Source organism: Agaricus bisporus, assembly GCF_000300575.1.
Source record: "Agaricus bisporus var. bisporus H97 unplaced genomic scaffold AGABI2scaffold_13, whole genome shotgun sequence".
NCBI classification, from domain to species: domain Eukaryota; kingdom Fungi; phylum Basidiomycota; class Agaricomycetes; order Agaricales; family Agaricaceae; genus Agaricus; species Agaricus bisporus.
Window position 1 is genome coordinate 94,186 of NW_006267348.1, and position 22,584 is coordinate 116,769.

General features: G+C 45.8%; 7 protein-coding genes across 7 annotated transcripts; 6 read left to right on the plus strand and 1 right to left on the minus strand.

Annotated features, from left to right (window-relative positions):
• Positions 1 to 1,059: 1,059 nt before the first annotated feature.
• On the minus strand, positions 1,060 to 2,630 carry AGABI2DRAFT_195511 (hypothetical protein). The gene is made up of 2 exons (XM_006456291.1): positions 2,128 to 2,630; positions 1,060 to 2,075 (listed from the first exon to the last, which is right to left on the minus strand). Exons 1-2 carry the CDS (start codon positions 2,623 to 2,625, stop codon positions 1,131 to 1,133), a joined length of 1,443 nt encoding a protein of 480 aa, XP_006456354.1. The 5' UTR covers positions 2,626 to 2,630; the 3' UTR covers positions 1,060 to 1,130.
• Positions 2,631 to 3,510: 880 nt separating this feature from the next.
• AGABI2DRAFT_188324 (dynein heavy chain protein 2) lies at positions 3,511 to 7,960 on the plus strand (the record flags this gene model as incomplete). The annotated part of the gene is made up of 13 exons (XM_006456292.1): positions 3,511 to 3,963; positions 4,014 to 4,285; positions 4,334 to 4,458; positions 4,512 to 5,436; positions 5,492 to 5,658; positions 5,712 to 5,789; positions 5,842 to 6,496; positions 6,552 to 6,682; positions 6,740 to 6,859; positions 6,913 to 7,137; positions 7,187 to 7,316; positions 7,374 to 7,471; positions 7,526 to 7,960. Exons 1-13 carry the CDS (start codon positions 3,710 to 3,712, stop codon positions 7,958 to 7,960), a joined length of 3,615 nt encoding a protein of 1,204 aa, XP_006456355.1. The 5' UTR covers positions 3,511 to 3,709.
• A 1,664-nt stretch (positions 7,961 to 9,624) lies between these two features.
• Positions 9,625 to 12,030, plus strand: AGABI2DRAFT_211275 (hypothetical protein; the record flags this gene model as incomplete). Its single annotated transcript, XM_006456293.1, has 11 exons — positions 9,625 to 9,800; positions 9,859 to 10,092; positions 10,332 to 10,457; positions 10,598 to 10,750; positions 10,807 to 10,900; positions 10,959 to 11,187; positions 11,252 to 11,338; positions 11,401 to 11,435; positions 11,490 to 11,536; positions 11,600 to 11,752; positions 11,812 to 12,030. The coding sequence occupies 11 exons, from the start codon at positions 9,625 to 9,627 to the stop codon at positions 12,002 to 12,004; spliced, it is 1,527 nt and encodes a 508-aa protein (XP_006456356.1). The 3' UTR covers positions 12,005 to 12,030.
• A 617-nt stretch (positions 12,031 to 12,647) lies between these two features.
• On the plus strand, positions 12,648 to 13,902 carry AGABI2DRAFT_122262 (hypothetical protein; the record flags this gene model as incomplete). The annotated part of the gene is made up of 5 exons (XM_006456294.1): positions 12,648 to 13,037; positions 13,096 to 13,222; positions 13,282 to 13,416; positions 13,472 to 13,626; positions 13,678 to 13,902. The coding sequence occupies 5 exons, from the start codon at positions 12,648 to 12,650 to the stop codon at positions 13,900 to 13,902; spliced, it is 1,032 nt and encodes a 343-aa protein (XP_006456357.1).
• Positions 13,903 to 16,229: 2,327 nt separating this feature from the next.
• On the plus strand, positions 16,230 to 16,631 carry AGABI2DRAFT_122263 (hypothetical protein; the record flags this gene model as incomplete). Its single annotated transcript, XM_006456295.1, has 2 exons — positions 16,230 to 16,358; positions 16,410 to 16,631. 2 exons carry the CDS (start codon positions 16,230 to 16,232, stop codon positions 16,629 to 16,631), a joined length of 351 nt encoding a protein of 116 aa, XP_006456358.1.
• Positions 16,632 to 18,265: 1,634 nt separating this feature from the next.
• AGABI2DRAFT_122264 (hypothetical protein) lies at positions 18,266 to 19,528 on the plus strand (the record flags this gene model as incomplete). Its single annotated transcript, XM_006456296.1, has 6 exons — positions 18,266 to 18,652; positions 18,710 to 18,782; positions 18,844 to 18,871; positions 18,921 to 19,045; positions 19,101 to 19,255; positions 19,307 to 19,528. The coding sequence occupies 6 exons, from the start codon at positions 18,266 to 18,268 to the stop codon at positions 19,526 to 19,528; spliced, it is 990 nt and encodes a 329-aa protein (XP_006456359.1).
• Positions 19,529 to 21,244: 1,716 nt separating this feature from the next.
• Positions 21,245 to 22,509, plus strand: AGABI2DRAFT_122265 (hypothetical protein; the record flags this gene model as incomplete). Its single annotated transcript, XM_006456297.1, has 5 exons — positions 21,245 to 21,559; positions 21,609 to 21,709; positions 21,773 to 22,008; positions 22,064 to 22,221; positions 22,279 to 22,509. The coding sequence occupies 5 exons, from the start codon at positions 21,245 to 21,247 to the stop codon at positions 22,507 to 22,509; spliced, it is 1,041 nt and encodes a 346-aa protein (XP_006456360.1).
• Between the last annotated feature and the right edge of the window lie 75 nt (positions 22,510 to 22,584).

Genomic DNA, 22,584 nt, shown 5'->3' on the forward strand with positions numbered 1-22,584 from the left:
CGGTACATACCCGTGTTTATCCTTATTCTTGAATGAATGAAAAAGCTGAGCGCTGTTTGGTAAACTCACGTACATGATAAGAGAGATCTTCAATGGGAATCTGACCACCATATCCCTCCTATTAACGCTGAAACCGCAGCTTGATGACAGAAGATGACTCTACCTCACAAAGAAGGGAAAAAAACTTAGAAGGCCATCCGTAATACACGACCACCCCAAATTTGAAGAAGCGTGTTGTCATACTGCTTCCATTACTAGTAAGTAGAGAAAAAATAACTCGTAGTTGGTGACATAACCTCTGAAGCTATACAAACAAATATTGACGCGGTGCACAAGTACTTCATAGAAATTTTCGCTTTTCTTGTATTGGACAGCTTTTTCTTGACGTCACCTACTCTTATAAGAATGGAATATACACGTGGAGCCTGTCAAAAACACACCTCGTTTGTCGCAATCAGTCAATCGGGAACGATTTTATCAGGCACCGAGTTTGCGTTCTGCTCTCACGACAGGCTGGGAGGTACGAGGCACGTCACTGTTATCGCGGATAATGTTTTCGCTAGTATGTGGCATGGAGCCATGAAAGAAACGAAGAAAGGCCTAAAAGGCTGTGTCACAATGTCAGACTTAATGATGGACTTGACGATAAATCCACCACTGTACAACGAGGCTACCGCGGGTTTCCTTCTTAGTAGTAGATATTGAATAGCACAGCATTGAGGCTGTTGTGTACCATAAAAACGAGTTTGCCTTCTTTTGAGTCACCTTGAATGATTCGTTTGCGGTATCGGGATTGATTGGAAGAGATGTAGCAGTCGAATACTACCCTTAATTCATCTAACTTGGCATACACGTGAATGTAAAAAAAAACTCTTTTTCGAGTGATTTATTTCAGTGATTCCGAATACGAACGAAATCATGGTCCGTAGAATGATATAGAATACATATATGTGCCTAAGTTTTTGTGGTATTTGATAAAGAGACGAAGAATGCAACGAGAGCGAAAGCACGACAAGCGACAAAGCAATGCGAGGGTTACGTAGAAATAAGGAAAAAAGTGGTGCTGATGAGGAGGGGCTATGGATGGTATAGATAAAATAGAAATAGATGTATGGACTGCCTCATGACATTTAACCCATCAGAGGCATGGGGAAATTAGGTGCATTTCCATAGTTGTATGCCGAAGGATATGCTGGCTGTTGTTGAGTGTAGTGGGATCTATTCTGGTAGGTAGGGTAATGAGGGGGAGGGAATGGAGGTGGCGCATGCATAGTAGGAGCAAAGGTGGGCCATGACTGATTGTCCTGGTACTGGGGTTGTCGGTGTGGAGGGGCGTGGTATGTGTCAGCGTGAATCGGATATTGCTGCGAGTGTTGTGGGAACGAGAATGAGTTGATAGGAACTTGAGGCTGATGGGCGGGCGGGGAAGGCAGAGGACGGGAGACTCGTTGTTGCGGAACAGATTGGTAGTCATGCACGGGTCTTGTATCATAATCTCCTTCACGCACGTCGTTCGTCCAGTCAGAAATTACATTCGGCGTCCAATGTCTTGAAGATCGCGGCGTAGAAAATTCAGGAACTCGCTCAACATGAGGCAGCTCTGCTTGATGAGGTAAACTCGGCCTGGCAGATAAAGAAGGGGAGGGAGAATACTCCAGAACGTTGGAGTGAGGAAGACGATTAGCATAGCCTTTAGTGTCAGCTCGGAGTCGCTGAAAGATGACGGAGGGATCCTCCAAATCGGTCGGACCCTGAGGCATGACACCTGTCCTTGGACTCATGGGTGCTGATGAATAAAATGACGGGGGTGAGTTGCGGAGATAAGGAGGGATAGATGGACTGTGAATAGTCTGAGTTGCAGCACTGGATCCGGTGGGGCTAATCGACGATGCGCGATGCACAGAGAAATCCGTAGGAGAGGGAGGAAGTGTCGATGGGGGGGACTGATTCATGAGATGAGCGTTTTGGGGAAGCCGTGGGGTGAACGGTGGTGCGGGAGCCTGATGATAAGGTGGAGTCCTTCGTTCGGGTGGTGATGTAGGAAGCGGATTCATAGATTGAGGGGTGCCAGGAAACTGTAGCGGAACGTCAGACACAAGACTAAGATTAGAAGGGAATTCCGTGTACCTCTGCATCGACCTCTTGGGGTGTCTCGTAAGGTGTAAAGCGTCTCAATCCGAGAGCATCCGTAAGAGGCGTCAGCAGGTCCGAATGTTGTTGCGCGGGCGGTGGTCGGTAAGAAGACGCCCCGGGGTGACGATGTTCTCCCATACCGGTAGTAGGTGGAGTCGCTGGAGGCCTCAGCGAAGAAGAATCGCCGTCCGATCCTGAGCTAGTGCTGGCAGGAGATGAAGTACTGGTTGTTGACGATGGCGGCGAGAGATTCGCAGGATTCGTTGCTCCGGGGGTCGAAGGTACGCTGTGAATGCTTGCGCCAGCTCCAAGCCCACTTCCCTGGCTGGGAGGGGCAGGGAGAAGACCAGCAGCTATGGAACCCAGGCCCAAACCGGCAAAAGGGGTCTGAGAATTTGGTGTCATAGTGATGTTGTTTACACCACCATTGACAGTACCAAAGTTGCCGCCATTGATGGTGAAGTCGTGCGCTTTAGTGAAGTTCATGTCCATCGACGGGGGGATTGTGGTTTAGAATTGGCTCCGGTTGGATTTATAGATAAGGCCGACGAAAGGCGGTGTTACTATAACCGGGCACAAGTTAACAGCATGTCAAGAAAAAGCGAAATGACTTCAAAAATTGCATGGCTGTGTCTCTCTGTGTGAATGAAGCGGTGCAAATGCGCATGAGTTTCGCAGTACGGAAAGTCGACAACCTCCAGACACAGCCTCTTTTGGACAAGTACCGAACTGGGACGTCATACCGGAGCTAGGCCAGGGCTGCTATTGCAGAAAGAGGGTACGTTTGTTCTCGAAAGCTGTGTCGAACTAATTCCACGAGTGACATCGGATGTTCTCCTGCCGGATTTTTGACAGCTGGGTATTCAGAGGAGTGTACAGGTTACGAGAGAGGATGCGTGTATCGTGCAGGTGAGAGAAATGCCACAGCTGCAGGCCCGCATGTTGCCCGCATGCGTGTCTAGCTGAAGTCACTTATATCTATCTATTATTAGAACGTTAGAAAAAGGACACTCAATAATGGTTCTATGTTTGCAAAGCATCCAACAACTTATATGAACTAGGATGCTACGGGAATTTGAAAATTTGTCAGAGGTAGAAGATTGTTGAAGGGAAGGAAGTTTGATGCGTGAGAAAACAAAGTGGTGATACAGATCAAAATACTTTGGCGACAAATTCTGTGAGTTTGCCTACTTCATGTCCAATGTCAGTTCCTTGTACTTTATTAGATTACACTGATGGTTATTAAATTGCACTATTGTTTTTTGGGAGGATAAACTGTATGGGTTACGTCGTCAATCAGCTACGATAGGTCACGTGAAAGTCACGTTTGACAACTCACGACGACGACGAGCAAATCCTCGTCCTCATCGTCTCCAACGGCGACGAAACATCATCGCTCATCGTGTATAACAGCTCCAGAGCGCACTTCTCTACTACTGACACCATTACTCGTCTACAACCACACCACCTTTCTCCTTCACGACAGAGCTACGACTGCCACAGCGACCCTTTTTCAGATCTACTCATATACATCGTCGTCCCGCTTTCTCCCCTACGAATTTGGCCGCAACAATAGATGGAAATTACCGCGCATACGAACGGCATGAATGGCGATGCTATCCCTGCAGCACCTGCCGAGCCATCTGCATCGTTCAACCCAGAAATCTTCCGAAAATATCTATTGGCATTGCTACCGCCCGTCATTGGTTCAGATCCGGAAGACCTCCGTACCCTTTTTGATGAAGAATTCAACGATCGCGTGTCGCGGTTCGCCAATGAATCTGGAGGCGTCATATATGTTGTGAAGTCAAAAGAGGAGTCTGAAGGCTTGTCTTTTCTCTGTTTAATTTTCTTCATCTATAGCTTATCGTTCGGGAAAGTATAGATGAATCAATAGCGATGTATTCTTATCACCTTACGCCGCATCTGACGTACAACACTTCAAATGTCACGACTCTCGCACTGATCAAACGTAGTCCTACACTCGACCCGCTCACCCCTCTGGCTACACAGCTCCATTTTCTGAATCTGTTCGCGGGCGATGAGACCCCATACGAGAGTTTACACGCTGTTGTTAGCTGCGGTGTGAAACCATGGTTCGATGCCTTTGTCGGCTCACGCGGAGCGGGTAAAGATGGAGACTCGAAAATGGGTACGCGTAATCTGCTCGGCATTTGGCAGGATTAATGTATCCATCTAGGTATACCTATGACGAAGAAAAAATTTGCGGAACTTGAATTATCACTCTTGCACCTTCAGCAAAATGTGGAAATACCGGAAACGCATCTTATAATTCATCCTGTGATCCAGCGTGCAGTCGAACAGGTATCTCGTCTTTCTACTTTGCTACTGTTCACTCAACGAATCCTACTCTTCAGGCTGAAACGAGTGGTGTCCGCCCTAATATATCTCATATTCCTGCCAAACTCCTTAATGACTCCTCATTCCTCAACACACTTCACGCACACGTAAACTCGTGGATCAAATCCATCCAAGCAGTAACCAAGCTGACGCGAGACGTGTCTTCCGGTACCGCGTCGCAAGAAATTAATTTCTGGCTATCCCTCGAGCGTGCACTGGAAGGAATTGAAGCTCAATTACGCTCGGAAGAAGTCAATGTTGTCATGGATTGCCTTCGCAATGCCAAACGATTTCATGCCACTGTTAGCTTTATGGCTGATACAGGTCTCAAGGATGCCACCGATTTGGTGCACAAGTATAATCAGCTAATGAAAGATTTCCCTCTAAACGAACTCCTCTCTGCTACGGATTTAGAGAAAATCCAGGAGAGTTTACAGCTAATATTTGGACATATTAATCGGAAACTCAAACTGTCACCATATCCTATTCGCCGGGCGCTACCTCTCGTCGAAGCCATCTCTCGTGATTTCAACGATCAACTACTACGGATATTGACTTCTCATCGATTGGCGTATACACCATATGACACTTTTGAAAGGCTTCTCGGACAAACGATGAACATATTTCGGACTTGGGATGACCTCATGAAGGAGTTCACAAACGTTGCAAGAGAAGTAACCCGGAGGAGGGCAGAAAAGTTTATACCAATCAAAATTGCCCCTGCGCATGCAAAATTACAAGAACGATGTCGATATCTGAGGGATTGGAGAAAACAACACGAGCAGTTGGCTGTTATGACTGGCCCTACGAAAGGTTTAGGTGGAAATATCGCAATTGCGGGTGCGGGGGTCGCCATGGAGATGGGTGGTATGGACATGGAAGAGGAGGTGAAGGAGGCTTATGAAGTCGTGAAGAGGGTTGACGTTCTCGATGTGTCCGTTGGTACGCACCTACCTGAGCATTTATAGCTTATCAGTCGTTAACTAATCATTCATAGAGGGGCAAGAGATATGGGTGACAGCTGAGAACGCCTACAACGAGCGTGTTTCGCGCGTGGAGAATCAGATCATTGCGAAATTGAGGGACCGGCTTGGGACGGCGAGGAATGCGAACGAAATGTTTAGGGTGTTCTCAAAGTTTAATGCGCTGTTCGTCCGTCCGAAGGTGTGTTTCTATTCCCCGTCTATAATCAATATTGGTGCTAGCGTGAATTGTAGATTCGTGGTGCAATCCAAGAGTATCAAACGCAACTCATTGATTCCGTTAAAGAAGATATACAACGCCTCCACCATAAGGTTTTTCCTCTCTATGCCTACGGTTTCAACGACTTATCTTGTCCTTTTATAGTTCAAAACCCAATACCGAGCCTCTGAAGCCTACCACATGTCACAAATGCGCGACATGCCGCCAATAGCCGGAGCCATTATCTGGGCACGTCAAATCGACCGACAACTTCACACTTACATGAAACGCGTCGAAGATGTTTTAGGTAAAGGTTGGGAGCTGTATGCAGAAGGACAAAAACTCCAACAAGAGAGTCTCGCATTTCGTAAGAAGCTGGATACGAAATTGGTTTTTGAAGCCTGGATGCAGGATTTGAACCGACGGAATCTGGGTGTTGATGGCAGGTTATTTGAGATTCTGAGGATTAGGAATGCGAATGCTGGACCTGGCGGTAGTGGGAATGGTGGGAGTGGGATTGGCGTTGGGTTTGGTGGAGGTGTTGGAACGGGAGGATGGCAGTTACAATTGGCGGTCAATTTTGATCCTCAGGTCATCACCCTCTTTAAGGAGGTCCGTAACCTCTTGTGGTTAGGATTCTCTGTTCCACATGCGGTGACGAATATGGCCAAGGACGCGAAGAGAGTTTATCCTCATGCCGTTAGTCTGATGGAGACGGTTAGGACGTATGGGCAGACACTAGATTTGGTGGAGAGGAATCGGGGAATTGAATGGTTGGTTGCCGACTATAGGAACGAGGCTCAAAGAATGATAAGTAAAGGTATGATGAGTACGTCTTTATGACCGAGGAACTTTGATTGATGTGTTACATATAGGGATGAATATCCGATGGGATCACTTTGTCAACCAGTATGACACCTCAAGATACGTTGCCAGTGCCGATGCTAGGGATAATAGGCATATTCAATTCGTAAGAGAATTCGCAAGTGTGGTGTCGGTTCTACAGGTACATATTTCTACACTGTTGTACTTGACTGAACGGGTTAATGACAAGTAATCATAGGACAAGACGAATAATGTAATCGACTTGTATAAGGATATCCTGCGGAACGTGGAAGACCTTGGGACGTGTTCGTACACTACTGAAGCATTTTCTGAATTACTCGGAAAGATACAAGCTGCGGTACGACGTTCACTTATTCACTTTCTTGTTGACGTGCTAACGTATTTTCACAGATCGACAAGCTCAACTTAGAGGGCTATGCTAACTTAGAGAATTGGGTTATGGAACTTGATAAAAAGATCGAAGGTATCTTACTTCAACGACTTGTGGCGATCATTCAGGTTTGGTGCTCCGATTTTGATCGGACTGATGATGGAGACGCGAGAAGAGATATTGCTATTCCAGCGAGGGATGCTAGCGGGAAGAGGAGAAGTGGAAAAGGTGCCAAGGAAGAGAAGGTATATTTTTCTTTTGCTTGCAAAACGATTAATATAAATTATTCCTCAGTTCATGGAGGCTCACATGGTTGTGAAACCTATAGTGCACGAGATTAGGATACAAAACCAAGTTATCTTCCTTGACCCTCCTATTGAATATGCCAGAGCAACTTGGGTTAAGCAATTGCATGATTGGCTTGGTAGGGATGCTTTCTGTTTCATAACGATCCAATAAACTGACGTTTCATTCCACGCAGGTATTGTTTGTCGGCTTAGGAGGATACAGAGTTCACGATATGAAATCGGACTGCAGATGCAAAAGGCGTCGGCTGTTGAATTGTCATATGTCTCTCTTGTATGTGTTATGACATTGATCGTTGATTAACGTCCGACTGACCACAATTGATAGCTTACTCGTTTCACCGATGATACTCTCGAGAAACCTTTCCAGCTTATCGAAAATAAGGTTCAGCAACTTAAGGACTATGTTGCCAAGTGGCTTCAATTCCAATCTTTGTGGGATCTCGAAGCTGAATACGTGTTCAACCGACTAGGAGACTCACTCTCTCATTGGCAACAACTGCTTATCGAGATTAAAAAAGCTCGGTCGACGTTTGATACCAGTGAAACTTCAAAGTCGTTTGGAGTGTGTGTGATCGATTATGATCAGGTGCAGAGTCGGGTGAATGCGAAATATGATTCGTGGCAGAGGGATATATTGAGTAGGTTTGGAGTGAAGTTGGGGAATGCGATGAAGGAGATGCATGCGTCGATTTTGAAAGCGAGGAATGAGCTTGAGCATCAGAGTATTGAGGGGTTGGTTGGTGCGCCTAGGAGGTTTTGATACTACCTAATATTTTCATTTTTTCTGGTTCGCTTCTCGCGTTATGGTATATACCCCTTATCGTGGATCCGTCAGTCGTTCTTTGACATTTTATATGCTTAGCTTACACACTCTCTCTTTTATATACAATGATTGTCTCTGTTGTCGTGTTCCTATAAATGACGCAAATGTACTTTTGAAATCTCGGTTCCTTTAAGAGCCAGACTTCCTTCCCACTCTTAAGGTTATTCCTGTTGGTCATTTCTGGATAGATCTAACCGCTCATGCCGAATGTTATACGGACGATTGAATATTGAATATGGATCGTGATCAAGGAGGGTCTTGGCGTTTGATGCGAGAATTCCCCTGATATGCGGCATTGGGATTCGCGTCATGATGCCGCCCATGATATTCGTCTCTTTATAAACTGATACATTCATTAATGTACATGATAGGGGCGATTATTGCAGAGCGGAAGGGGTGAGCGGGGCCGAGTTGGTATTACCTTTAGCTCGACCTCCGTATGCCGGACCTTCTCTTGTTTTTTTTTTGTCGGGCGTTATTTGATGATTTTTTCTTGACTTGTTTGATGATTTTTCAGTTTGTCAATAGTGCCTGGTGTGAGCGACTAGGAGAGCCTATGGCGTTTGTTACGGAAGTGTTAAGATGGAGACCGGCGACTGCTGGATGGTATGTTGAGTTCCATCTCTCGGATTCACGTGAATGTGAACCGACCACACAGGCTTCCCTCATAAATCCACAAAATACATCATATAGGTAAGTTCGTACTCAATCGTTAAGGGTGGATTTTTCCCAACAACACTCGCGGTAGTGTCGGATTAAAAATCTGCGCTTGACTAAAAGGGCTGTCAAATCGTGATCCTCACTATTTCCCCGAGCCTAAAACATTAAACATTTAATCCTTAATAATCCGGCATCCCAGGTACTGAGATCGGAGAGGAGAACGCTGATGATTCAGCCCGAATACGTCCCTGATTCTTCTACCCCGCACTTATTCTTGATTTGGTTGTATCTGCATATGATCAAGGGGAAATGGCAGCTGAAAATGCCATCCTACAACGCGACTCGAACAGACAGCAGCAGAGAGCATGGTCTAACACGCACTGATAATGGTCAAGAATTTGCATTTGACTTAATATTTGTCTATTCATTAATGTTGTATTCAAGCCAATTAATCAACGAAGGCGGGATGTGCATATCGTGATGGCCGGCGGTCCAAGCAATGAGGCTTATGAGACATGCACAATACATAAGGCTGAAACATACCCTATCAGGTCCATCAGGATGGAGCTCGCAGCCGATCAGCAAGGAAAGACAAGTACAGGACAATGTTTGGATTTGCATGCCGAGAGGGATGAATGGACGTGAGAACGAGTGGGGAAAAGCGGAAAAACTCGAGTCCGCTTGGCTGCGTTCAGCTCGACTTCCTTCTGCCGGGCCTTCTTTTGTTGGGCGTTGTGCGCAGCGATAGGTGGGTTAATTTGGCAGCCACATTGACCCAGTAGGCGTGGTGAAAGCTAGTTGACTTTTGCTCCCAGTGGGTGCTCGGTATCATCGGATCTTCGTGTTCCGGATCTTGTGTTGGTTTTGTGTTCCCTTGCTCCATTGTTACGTACCCAAACAGCTTATAAGTGCGAGGTAACCCTTCTCGTTAAGCCACCGCCATGGCCAATTCTGTCGCCGACATCCTTTCTCAGCCCCAGTCCATCGCGATCGTTCTTCTCTCGGCGGCCGTCTTGGGCTTCATTCACAAACGACTAACCCGACTAAATAATCTACCCCTTCCTCCCGGTCCACCAGCAGAGTCGTGGATTCTCGGCAATACCATACCAAAAGTCTAGTATGTTCATTAATCGTTTGTCGCTTTTTCTACTGATCTTTTTGACTGTCTGTTCTAGCTCCTACCGCAAGTTCGAAGAATGGACAAAGGAATATGGACCGGTCTTCAAACTTAGGCAGGGATTCAACACTATATTTGTTGTTGGGCGTATTGAGGCTGCTGTGGATATCATGGAAAAGGAAGGCGCTAATACCATAGACCGTCCTCGGAGTATCGCTATTGGGGAGACGCTTTCGGGGGGTATGAGGCTTCTGCTGACACCAGCGGGGGAAAGATTTAAGAAGATGCGCCGGTAAGCAGCTACCTTCCTCTACTATTGTTGGCTATCGTACTCGCCATCGAGCACGGACCTTCCAAGCTCCGGAAAAACAAGCTTGTTTCACCCTGGGACCAGACTCATGGCTTCCAATACTGGCTTTCATGTCGCTTAAATTCCGCACCCGCCGCCCGGTGTTCTATCAACTTCGGGGCTGCGGCTACTTTTTATCTGGTTTTTCCCACATAATATTATATTGATGCGTCTCGAAATAGAGCTTTACATGCACATCTTCAACCCAAGACTATTCTTGCATACACACCTACACTCATGAAGGCTGCTGGTCAGCACATTATGGACATTCTGGATGATCCGAGTAGGCATCAAGATCATGCCAAGAGGTGACGTATCGCTGTTTTCTCCGTTGTCGAATGATCTCATGATAGCCGTCTCGTCTTCTATTATTGGCCATTTGGCAATTATCCTATCGTCAATCCGATCCAATCAATATCTTCCTATTATTCTATTTACCTGTCTACAGGTATGCAGCCGCTGTGGTGATGACATTAGCGTACGGCAAATATCCGAAGTCATACTATGACCCTATCGTACTCGATGTGAATCGATGCCTTACCCGACTCGGCAACAACATGAGAATTGCGTATTGGAAAGTCGATTCATGGCCGTTCCTTAGGTACGTAGCACTCTCATGTGGGTTCCTCGAGAAAATAGATCTGATTGTTGTTCTAGATATGTTCCAGGATATTTGAAAGAGTTGCAAGACGGACACAAAGAAGAATTAGATCTGTTCAAGGGGCAGTTGATCGAAGTCCGCGAAAAACTGGTTCGTATCCATCTTTATCCTTACCTAGAAGTAGTCTCAAGGGAAACCGGTTGTTCAGAACAGCGGAGAAGAAGTACCTCAATCATTCGGGAAATACCTTATCGAAAGACAAAATGAGCTCGAACTTTCCGACAGTGAAGCTTCGTATCTGGCGGGAAGTCTGTTTGGAGCTGGGTCGGATACGACCGCTTCAGTTATCAGTGTTGCTGTGATGGCGTCTGCATGTTATCCTGAGGCTGCGGAGAAAGTGAAGGAGGAGTTGGATGCGGTTATTGGAAAAGAAAGACGTACGTCGTTTGGTCATTCCCTCTTACTTTTTTTTTCCTGATTTTGTTTTTTTTTTGTTGATAGCGCCTGCGGCGAGTGATCAGGAGAGTTTGCCTCAGACTATGGCGTTTGTTACGGAAGTTTTAAGATGGCGACCGGTTACTGCTGGTGGTATGTTCCCATCTCTCGCATTTATGAGAATGTGAGCTGATTCTTTTGATGTGACTGCATAGGCTTCCCCCATAAATCTACAAAAGATATTATCTGGGTAAGTTCGGAAAAATTAAGCCATACTTCTTGCCAAACTTACTCAATCTTTCAGCGCGGTTATCTCATCCCTGCTGGCTCTACCGTCGTCGGGAACGTCTGGTATACACCTTTTCCTAATATCATCCTTTAAAATGTTGATTAAAATTGGTGTTTCGTTTACAGGGCTGTCAATCGTGATCCTCAATATTTCCCTGAGCCTGAATCATTTAATCCTCAGCGGTGGTTGACATCTGAAGGTAAATTAAGAGATGACATCAAAGCCTATCCTTTCGGTTTCGGAAGACGCATATGTCCTGGTCAACACATCGCCGTAGCGTAAGTCATTTCTATCGAATCAACGCACTGACTACTAGCTAACTGACTTGCACATGTAGTTCAATATTCCTGAACACGGCGTTGATTCAGTGGGCTTTCAATGTTCGAGCAGATCCTGACCATCCGATTGATACATTGGCGTTTACGGAATCTGCGAATGCGCATCCGCAGCCGTTTAATGTTATTTTTGAACCTAGAGCTGCGAAGAATTTTGAGGGGATTAGAGAGTTGATGGAAGATTATGGGGCGTAGTTGGGAGAGTTTAAAAATTTCAAAAGAAAAAAAACTGCTCCTTAATGGGAGTTTTTTTTGATTCTTGACGTTTCGGCGTTTTTTCGTTGTGGCATTTGTTTTTCTTGTTTGACTCTTTTAGAACTTTTTTGTATGTTTACAATGTAAAATCAAGTTTGAGCTAAATTGGAATAGATTAAGTTTGATGTAAGAGAAAGTTTGTTTTTGTGTCGTTTTTGGGTTGGGGTTATAAGGCGTGTGGTACTGCAGTAGCTCTTGCGTTCATTGGAGTGATTGGTTCTTATTTTAGAATCCCCAAGTCTACGAAATTTCTAGATAAACAAGAATGCTGCGAATGTCATTACCTTCACCGTTCTCCTCTCTTCTTGATGAATATGAACAGCGATCCTTCGCGCCAGGGTTCCCTGCATTTTTCCTCCACTCGGTTACTAGGGGCTCGTCCCCGCTGGTAAATACAATGGTATCACTCAATGATGAGCTTTGTCCCAATTGATGCATGTTTAGTACACATTGACTGAGATATAATCTTAGTCGCCATAAATATTCCGGTATTGTATAATACTTTCGATTCCCCGGGCCAACGAAAGTTTTTAAACAAGTAGGAGTTCTCTTCGGATGCCATTCGCATCTTTCCTCTTTTTCAATGGGCGCAAATCCTACTCCACTCCAGGGACCTCTACTACTTCCCTTGACCCAACTCGAACTTGTCAGTGCCACGACTGCAGCTGGGACACTCTATGGCATTGCCTTCTCACTTTACTGTTTATATCTCCATGCCTCGATTCCTCGGCTCCGGGACCATGACCGAAGAAGACAAACTCAGTTCATGATTACAAATTCCACCATCATCATGCTTTGCGGACTTTACTATCTCATATCGAACGCGTGGGTTATTCAAGACGCATATATCAAGCATGCCGACTTCCCAGGGGGTCCACTCGTATACGAGAACTCGACTTTTCTTACCCAGCCAGCGATAGCGGTGGGTCTTGTCTGCGTGGCTGTAGTTGATATATCAACAGGAGCAATTCAGGTACCGTCTTTTTTCAACCGTCTTTATTATTCGAGTTGATTTGAATTACTTTGCACAGATATGGCGCTTATGGGTCGTCTGGAGTGGCACCAGATTTGTCCGAATCATAGTACTACTTCCTGTGCTGTGCTTGTTAGCTTTCACAGGCAAGTCACTCTTGCTGACTCCCAGTGTTCAAACTAAATGTATAATGCAATTCTAGGATTGCGGATCAGAACAACAATTCTTAATCTTACGCTAACAGCAACAGACTATGAGAGTCAGGATTCAATAACAGGAACTGCGGAGTTAGCACTTCAGGCAGCACTCACAATCCTTCCCACCATCTTGATAGCTGGATATCTCGTTTTTGAGAGTCGGCGGCACAGAAAAATGATAGGTACGGAAGCATGTGAGCTTTAAATGTCCTGGCCTTGATTAGGAAATATTCATAGGGGAATCGAAGCTGTCGACTCCGTACATGACTATTGCTGCAATGCTTATCGAGTGTTATGCCGTGGAGTCTACCTGGGCAATTTTCTACATAATATCTGTCAATCTCAACCACCCAATTCAGACATTTTTTGGGAATACTCAAACCTACATTGAAGTAAGCAGTTACATCACCCTACCCGAATTTTCATTGCTAACTGTTATCAAGATCATAGCCAACCTCCTCGTACTGTATCGAGTTGCCAATGGAAGAGCATATGAATCTCAAAGGGCGCGCCAGTCACGAAGCCGAAGCGGGGATATTAGCTCGCTACATTGGAACCATACTACTACACAATCAGGCATCGCTAGTATGACCTCAGATACGAACATCCACCCCTCGGAAAATAAGCCAGAACCAGAGATCTTACTAGTACAGGGTTCACCGGCCTAATCGGTGAATTTGGTATATAAATTCTATCTTGCTTTTTAGTTGATAGACTATTGCGGTGTTTTCTCGTTAGCTAACTGTACTCTGTAATTCATTCTACGCACCTCGCGAGAGCGTTCATAATTTATCTCTCACATCCCACTCGGGACGTCTGATGAGGATCCTCCTAGAGCGATTCAGACGCCTTCCAGTCACTCATTGATCGTGCGTCACACGAGACTAAACAGGGCTAGGAGACCGACTTTCAAACGACATCTCATGAACCATCAACTTGGCGGAGGGAGAGGGGAAACGGGTATCTGGGTGATATTCTCCGCTTCATCCAATCTATCAGCAAGTTCTTTGGGTGGTATTTTCAGTCACTTCTACCAGGCAAACAGTCGACTGGCGGCCCCGTTTTCATGAAAGGTATTGTTTGTGGCCAGACATGGAATATGGATGGATGGAAAGTGCATATGTCAAACTGAGAGATCATTGGGGTTGGGGGTTGGGGGTTGGGAGATCGGAGACTCTAAAAGCCCAGGATCCTAGGTAGTAGGTAGTGATACCGGAGAGGAGAACGCGTGATTGGGGAATGGAAGCTCTAAGAGCCCTCGATCCCAGGCGGTGAGATGGTTCTCTTTGAATCATCTCGGTAAGGGAGGGTGGGACTTGAAAAAAGGTAAAGATTGAGAGTAGCACTGCGACACGCGACTCGAAATGCGCGTAGGTAGAGTAAGGATAAAAATGTCAAAGGGTATAAAGTTGATGGCTAAATTTCGAGTGATCCAAACTGACACACACACGTGGGACCGTCCGAGAACTCACACCGCGCGAGGAACGAACGCGGTGTTCCATTTTGTGTGTGTGTTGCTTTTGAGATTAAAATAGGATATGGACCGTATGGTACCGCGGTATCATTAGAGCGACTGGTTCTTACTTTAGAATCCCCTAGACAACGAGTCCTTACAAGTAAGTCTGCGAATGCCATTACCTTCAAGTTCTCTCCTCTCTTTGGATGAACACTGGTACTGAACCTCCGCTATAGGATGCCTTACTTTTCTTCACGATTTCCTCTGCTCGATTACGAGGGCCCAACTCCGCTGTTAAATACAATGGTATCACTCAATGATGAGGGCTTTGGAAATCTTCCAGGCTGTCACTCATCTCTGGAGTTGATCAACAAGACTCCGGTGGTAGCTCACCATAATTACTGAAAAGTGAAGATGAAGATAAAAATACGCAATATGGACCACAGGATGTCTCTCGCTTGTGTCCGGCTGTCCTAGCTGGAAGGTTGGGTATCCGCAGTGCTATTCTGTAATCTCAAAATGCCAGTGATCGATGATTGATATGATCATATACAGGGCACCTTGACTGAGATATAATCGTAGTTGCCATGAAAAATTTCTCGTAGGATATTTACTCTCGAGTCCCTGCGTCAACGAATGTTTATAAACAAGTAGAAATTTTCTTCGGATGCCATTCGCATCTTTCCTCTTTTTCGATGAGCGCAAATACTCCACTCGAGGGACGTGTACTTCTCTTCACCCAATTTGAACTCGTCAGCGCCATGACTGTAGCTGGGACACTCTACGGCATTGCCTTTTCCCTCTACTGTCTATATCTACATGCGTCGCTTCCCCAACTCCGGGACCATGACCGAAGAAGACAAACTCGATTCATGATCACATATTCCACCATCATCATGTTATGTGCACTGTACTATCTCATATTGAACGCTTGGGTTATTCAAGACGCATATATCAAGCATGCTAATGTCCCCGGGGGTCCACTCGTATATGAGTACTCAACTTTTCTTACCCAGCCTGCAATAGCGGTGATCCTTGTCTGCATGACTGCAGTTGATATATCAATAGGAGCAATGCAGGTACCGTCTTTTTTTCAACCTTCTTATTATTCGAGCTGCTTTGAATCAGTTTGCCCAGATTTGGCGCTTATGGGTCGTCTGGAGTGGCACCAGATTTGTCCGAATCATAGTACTACTTCCTGTGCTGTGTTTATTAGCTTTCACAGGCAAGTCACTCTTGCTGACTCCCAGTGTTCAAACTAAATGTATAATGCAATTCTAGGATTGCGGATCAGAACAACAATTCTTAATCTTACGCTAACAGCAACAGACTATGAGAGTCAGGATTCAATAACAGGAACTGCGGAGTTAGCACTTCAGGCAGCACTTACAATCCTTCCCACCATCTTGATAGCTGGATTTCTCGTTTTTGAGAGTCGGCGGCACAGAAAAATGATAGGTATGGAAGCATTTGAGCTTTAAATGTCCTGGCCTTGATTAGAAAATATTCATAGGGGAATCGAAACTGTCAACTCCGTACATGACTATTGCTGCAATGCTTATCGAGTGTTATGCCGTGGAGTCTACCTGGGCAATTTTCTACATAATATCTGTCAATCTCAACCACCCAATTCAGACATTTTTTGGGAATACTCAAACCTACATTGAGGTAAGCAGTTGCATCACCCTACCCGAATTTTCATTGCTAACTGTTATCAAGATCATAGCCAACCTCCTCGTACTGTATCGAGTAGCTAGCGGAAGAGCATATGGATCTCAAAGAGCGCGCGAGCCAGGAAGCCGAAGCGGTAATATCAGCTCGCTACATTGGAACCATACTACCACACACTCGGATGTCGCCAGTGGGACCGACGTAAACATCCACCACCTTGAACATAAACCAGAACCCGGAATCATATTAGTACAGGGCTCACCGGCCTAATCGGTGAATTTGGTATATACTTTCTATCTTGCTTTTTGATTAATAGACTATTGCGGTGTTTTCTCCTTAGCTAATTGTACTCTGTAATTCATTCTACGCACCTCGCGAGAGCGTTCATAATTTTCCTCTGACATCCCACTCGGGACGTCTGAGCAGTCGATGAAACCAGCTAAGTGACGAAACCATCTCATTTACTCGAAATCTGAGTCTCTTGGGCTTGAGTGATCGTATGAGACACTATCCTTCATACGGAAGACATGCATACACAGCTTGAGGGCGGTGATACAATGAATACTTCAGAAAAAGACATGCTTTTTGTATTAGAGAGACGCTTACAGTAAAGAGGTGTAGGACCACGGCTGATCCCATGGCGTAATCGAAACGTCGTCTCTTTAATCCAAGGCAGAGAATTCCACGCCCAGTGTGTCGGCGGACGATTGTAAACAGACTTCAGCTCAGGGGTACCAGAACCAGCGACAAAAAAAAGGACGTTCTATATTATACCCGGCACGAAGAGCACAATGTGCCAGTGGACTCTTCTAGAGCCGTCTCAGACGCCTTCCCAGCACTCGTTGACCTTGCGTCGCTCGAGACGAAAACAGGGCTAGGAGCCAAATTTCGAACGACATCTCATGAGTCATCGATTTGGCGGAGGGAGAGGGAAGCGGGTATCTGGGTAATATTCTCTGCTTCGTCCAATCTATGGGCAAGTTCATTGAATGGCATTTCCAGTCGCTTTGGCCAGGCAAGGAGTCAATTGGCGGCCCCGTTGTCATGAGAGAGGTATTGTTTGTGGCCAGATCTGCATAAATGAAGCTGAGAGAACGCTGAGGTGGGAGATCGGGGGTTGGACGTTGGAGCCCGGGATGCCAGGTGGTGAGACCAGAGAATAACGCAGTTGGTTCGGCCCGAGTATGTCCCTTGTCCTTCTACCTCATAGTTATCGTTGATCTGCAGGATAGGGGGGACGGCAGTTGAAAAAGATAAATTGGTTTAACAAGGGACTGCAAACAAGGATCAACAATTGGCATCGACTGAGGCCCCGGGAAGATGTTCCTGTCCCTCATGTATCTTTGTGCTCACGCGGCCCACGGTTCAGTCGCCTGTCCAGAAAAAGCATCAAAGGCATTCAGCAAGTGAGGCAAAAGGTACGCGCCGAAGCTTGTATGAGCGGTTCCATTTCGCCGTAGACATATTTACACTCTCACTCACTGGCAGACCGCGTGAATCCCTCCACTAGGTTACTGAGTTTGGTAATTACAATGATGAGCGCTGAGCGCTGAGCAATGATTCGGAAAATTTCCTTGCCACTTGGCACCTCACGTCCGAGTTAGTCACACGACTCAGGTGGCAACTCACCGAAAGTGAAGTTGAAGATAAAATACGTAACATCAATCACAGAATGCCCCTCACTTGGAAGCGACTATCATTTGGAAGTTCGAATATCTATAATGCTACTTTCTATATCTGTAAGTGAATGATTGACCATGTTCAGAACGCTTGACTGAGACATAGTCGTAGTTGCCATGAAAAATCTCTGGTAGGATATGTACTCTCGAGTCCCTGCGTCAACGAATGTTTATAAGCGAGTAGAAATTCTCTTCGGATGCCATTAACATCTTTCCTCTTTTTCGATGAGCGCAAATCCTACTCCACTCCAGGGATCTCTACTTCTCTCGACCCAATTTGAACTTGTCAGCGCCACGACTGCAGCTGGGACACTCTACGGCATTGCCTTTTCACTCTACTGTCTATATCTCCATGCGTCGCTTCCCCAGCTCCGGGGCCTTGACAGGAGAAGACGAACTCAATTCATGATCACATATTCCACCATCATCATGCTCTGCGGACTCTACTATCTCGTATCGAACGCATGGGTCGTTCAAGACGCATATATCAAACATGCCAATTTCCCCGGGGGTCCAGTGCTATATGTGTCCTCAACTTTTCTTACACAGCCAGTGATAGCGGTGGGCCTCGTCTGCGTGTCTGTAGTTGATATATCAACGGCAGCAATCCAGGTGCTTCCCCCTTTCCACCGCCTTGGCTATTTAAGCTGATTTATGTCACTTTCCCAGATATGGCGCTTATGGGTTGTCTGGAGTAGTACTAGACACGTCCGAATTATCGTCATACAAGTTCCCGTGCTGTGTTTGTTAGGTTTCACAGGCAAGTCATTCAACCATATCCATTGCTGACTCTCAGAGTCCAGACTCAATGCTATGCAATTCTAGCATTGCGTATCAGAAGAGTGTATCTTGATCTTACAATACTAAGATACTTAGACAGTGTGTTTCAGGAATTGAAGATAAAAACTGCGGAGTTAGCACTTCAGGCAATAAGCACAATCCTTCCTACCATATTAATAGCTGGATTTCTCATCTTTGAGAGTCGGCACCAAAGGGAACTTATTGGTATGAAAGGATAAGTGCTTTCAAGTACCCAAGTGATATTGATACATATGCATAGGAAAACCACAGCTGTCGACTCCGTATATGACTGTTGTTGCTATGCTCATTGAATCTTATGCTATCGAGTCTACCTGGGTAGTTGTCATGGTAGTATCTTATAATCTCGCTCTCCCGATGAACACATTCTTTGCGGAAACTCAGACTTACATTGAGGTAAGCAGTTACATCACCACACCTAAATTTCTATTGCTAACCGTTATCAAGATCATCGCTTATCTTCTCGTACTCTACCGAGTTGCTAACGGACGAGCGCATGAATCTCAAAGAGCGCGCGAGTCACGAAGCCGAATCGGCAACATTAGCTCGCTACATTGGAACCATACTACTACACAATCGGGCGTCGCCGAAGGGACCGACACAAACATCCACCCCGGTGAAAATAAACCAGAACCAGAGATCTTACTAGTAGAGGGTTCACCGGCCTAGTCGCTGAACTTGGTACAGACTTACTATCTTGCTGCTTTTTATCTGATAATTGGTTGACTTTGTTATGCGGTTTTGTCTGGCCATGAATCTAGTTTTTCCTTCACCTGTAAATACGATCCTTCTCTTGCTGTAACTAATTTATCACCGGTGGCGCTCGCCAGATATGTAACATGTGTATTAGTACCGTGAACATATGCGACGAAGCTTCGAGAACAAGTGGAAATTCAAGCTCGAGTTCAATCTCACCCTTCGTAGCTCGAACGAAACGTAACTTGCTCCAATGAGAAATCGCAACCATCCGGTATAATATCTTCAAACAATCGAGGGAAGAGAAACGAGGGATGCATGCAAAGTCACTTACAGTCTATATCCGACGGGTCGCGATCCTGAGCCTACGAACCGGCCGAGCAGCATAATTGTTCATCTTCGATTGGTCTATCACCTTTGGAACCTAATTCGATCAATACTTCAGTGATAAAGAACGATTCCTGGTGAATCGGAGACGCTCACAGTAAGTACATATGCCACGACTGATTCGTAGTGACCGAAAGTTTCTTCTTCACAAAAGAGCAATTGCCCGCCTCTACATCGGTAGGATTTGGAATCACACTCCAACTCGAGCGTACCAGAACAGCCTAGTGGTTAGGCGGTTCAGATTGACCCTTCATTCAATCGCTGGTCGGGCAATACACGCGGCGGAACTCGTGCAACGAGAACGATCTTTGAATTGTGTAGGACTCGCGCCCCAGCGGAGTCTAAAAACTACTTTTCTTTTCAGGAAGACTTCTTTACTCCGTCGAATTTGTGGGCAAATCGGTTGGACAGTGGTTGGTCAAACTAAGAACAGTCGAATGAGGGCCCTCGTGATCCTGGTGAGGTAAGGATGGATGTAGGCGCAGCCAAGAGACAGAAACGCCAGTAGTATCAACATCTTGTTTGGGGGCAAGCGAACATGTGAGAGAAGAATATGTTTTCGGGTTTAGGAAAGGGGGTTGAGGGCGCTGAAAGCCCGGGATCCCGGGCCTGAGCGGATCAAAGCAGTCGGGTCACCCCGAGTGCATCCTTTCTGCATCCTTTCTCCCCCAACCTCACAGTTGTCCCTTCGATTTCGCCTCTAGGGTTTGCTTTAACTGTGGTATGGTGAGTGAACCTCGTCTGAACGCACGCGCTCCAGTGATAGTGCTGACAGGTATCTGCAGATTAAGCCTAGGCCGTGGGTACTCGAGTACTCATTTTAGTCGAGAGGAAAGAACTTCTTGTTCCTTGATTTTCTGCACCCACGCGGACCGCGGACCAGCCGACTGTTAAGAAAAGTATATTCAGAATGGAACATGTCGAACAAGTGATGTAGATGGTATCTCGTCACCGCAACTCAATGGCAACTCACCAAAACTAAAGATAAAAGTAAGACCCATCGTGTTGCGCCCTCGGTTAAAAGTCGGAATACCGGTGTCGAGTGATGCTATGCTCTTCTCCATCTGCAGTCAAATTTTGATTGATCGTGTTCGCATTCAAAAATGGAGTATCAGTAACGTTAACGTCAATCAGAATTCATTGATTGGTGTTCAGAACATTGCAGTGACTGATGCATGATCGTAGCCATCATGAATTGGCTTATCGCGTGCGGTATTGCTTTCAATTTCCTGACTCGACGGACCTTTATATCAACCCTAGAAAATTTCCGCGGACGCCATTAACGCCTCTCCTTCCCTCTCGATGGAGGCAAATCCTTCACTTCAAGGGTCTCTACTTCTTGTCACACAAATCGAGCTTGTCAGCGGCACGACTGCAGCTGGAACACTCTACGGCATCGCCTTTTCGCTTTACTGTCTCTATCTCCATGCATCGATTCCTCAACTCCGTGATCACAACAGAAAAAGACAAACACGATTCATGATTACCTATTCCACTATCATAATGCTTTGTGGCCTGTACTATCTCTTATCGAACGCCTGGGTTATTCAAGACGCGTATATTATGCACGCTAACTTCCCTGGGGGTCCATATCTATATGAGAACCCGACCCAGCCTGTAATAGCTGCGGGCCTTGTCTTATTGTCCGTAATTGATATATTGACAGCCGCAATTCAGGTGCCTTCTGATTTATGCCTCCTTCGTTATCCAAGCTGATTTAGATTCGCTTTTCTCAGATTTGGCGTTTATGGGTCGTCTGGGGTGGCCGTAACGCTGGATATGCCCGATATGTTGTCATAGTTCCCTTACTATGTTTTCTGACTTTCACAGGCAAGTAGTTGATCAAGGTCACTTCGCCGACTTTCAGACTCAATTCTTTGCTACTCTAGCATTGCGGATCAGAGCTGTCGCTCTTAACATTCGACAAACAGGTCCAGATTCCCCCAGTCCGGGTGTGAAACCAGAAATTGCAGAGTTAGCACTCCAGGCAATAATCACGATCCTTCCTACCACCTTGATCGCTGGATTTCTTATCTTTGAGAGTCAGCGCCAAAGAAAACTAATCGGTATGAAAGGATCAGGGCGTTCAGATGTCCTAGTGATGCTGATGGGTATACATAGGGAAATCGCAGCAGCTGTCGACTCCGTATATGGGTGTTGTTGCGATGCTGATCGAATCCTACGCTGTGGAGTCTATCTGGGCAATTATCTTTGTCATACTTTTCGCTCGTCGTCACCCAATGTTGCAATTCTTTGGGAATACGCAGCCCTACATTGAGGTAGACGGTTAAAATCATCGTATCCCAAAGTTTGATCGCTAATCTTTATCTATCAAGATTATCGCTTATCTCCTTGTGCTGTATCGGGTTGCCAACGGAAGAGCATACGGATCGCAAAGAGCACGGGAGTCACAAAGTCGACGCGATCATATGAGTTCTTTACATTGGCACCATACTGCGGCACGATCGGATGTCACGAGTGGGAGCGACACGGATGTTCATACGTCGGGAATTCAACCAGAAGTAGACATGGTCTCACAAAAACAAGATTCATCAGCACCCGTGTAGCCGAATTTGATATACTCAAACTATGTTGTCGCTTTAAATTTGATGGACTGTTTTCATACGTGGTAATATCTGGAC

What these genes read in the sequence shown, in the direction of transcription:
- AGABI2DRAFT_195511 (XM_006456291.1), bottom strand. Translation starts at nt 2,625, where the DNA reads ATGGACATGAACTTCACTAAAGCGCACGACTTCACCATCAATGGCGGC. An exon ending in CCCAAGAGGTCGATGCAGAG is followed by an intron (nt 2,076 to 2,127) that starts GTACACGGAATT and finishes GTTCCGCTACAG; the next exon opens with TTTCCTGGCACCCCTCAATC.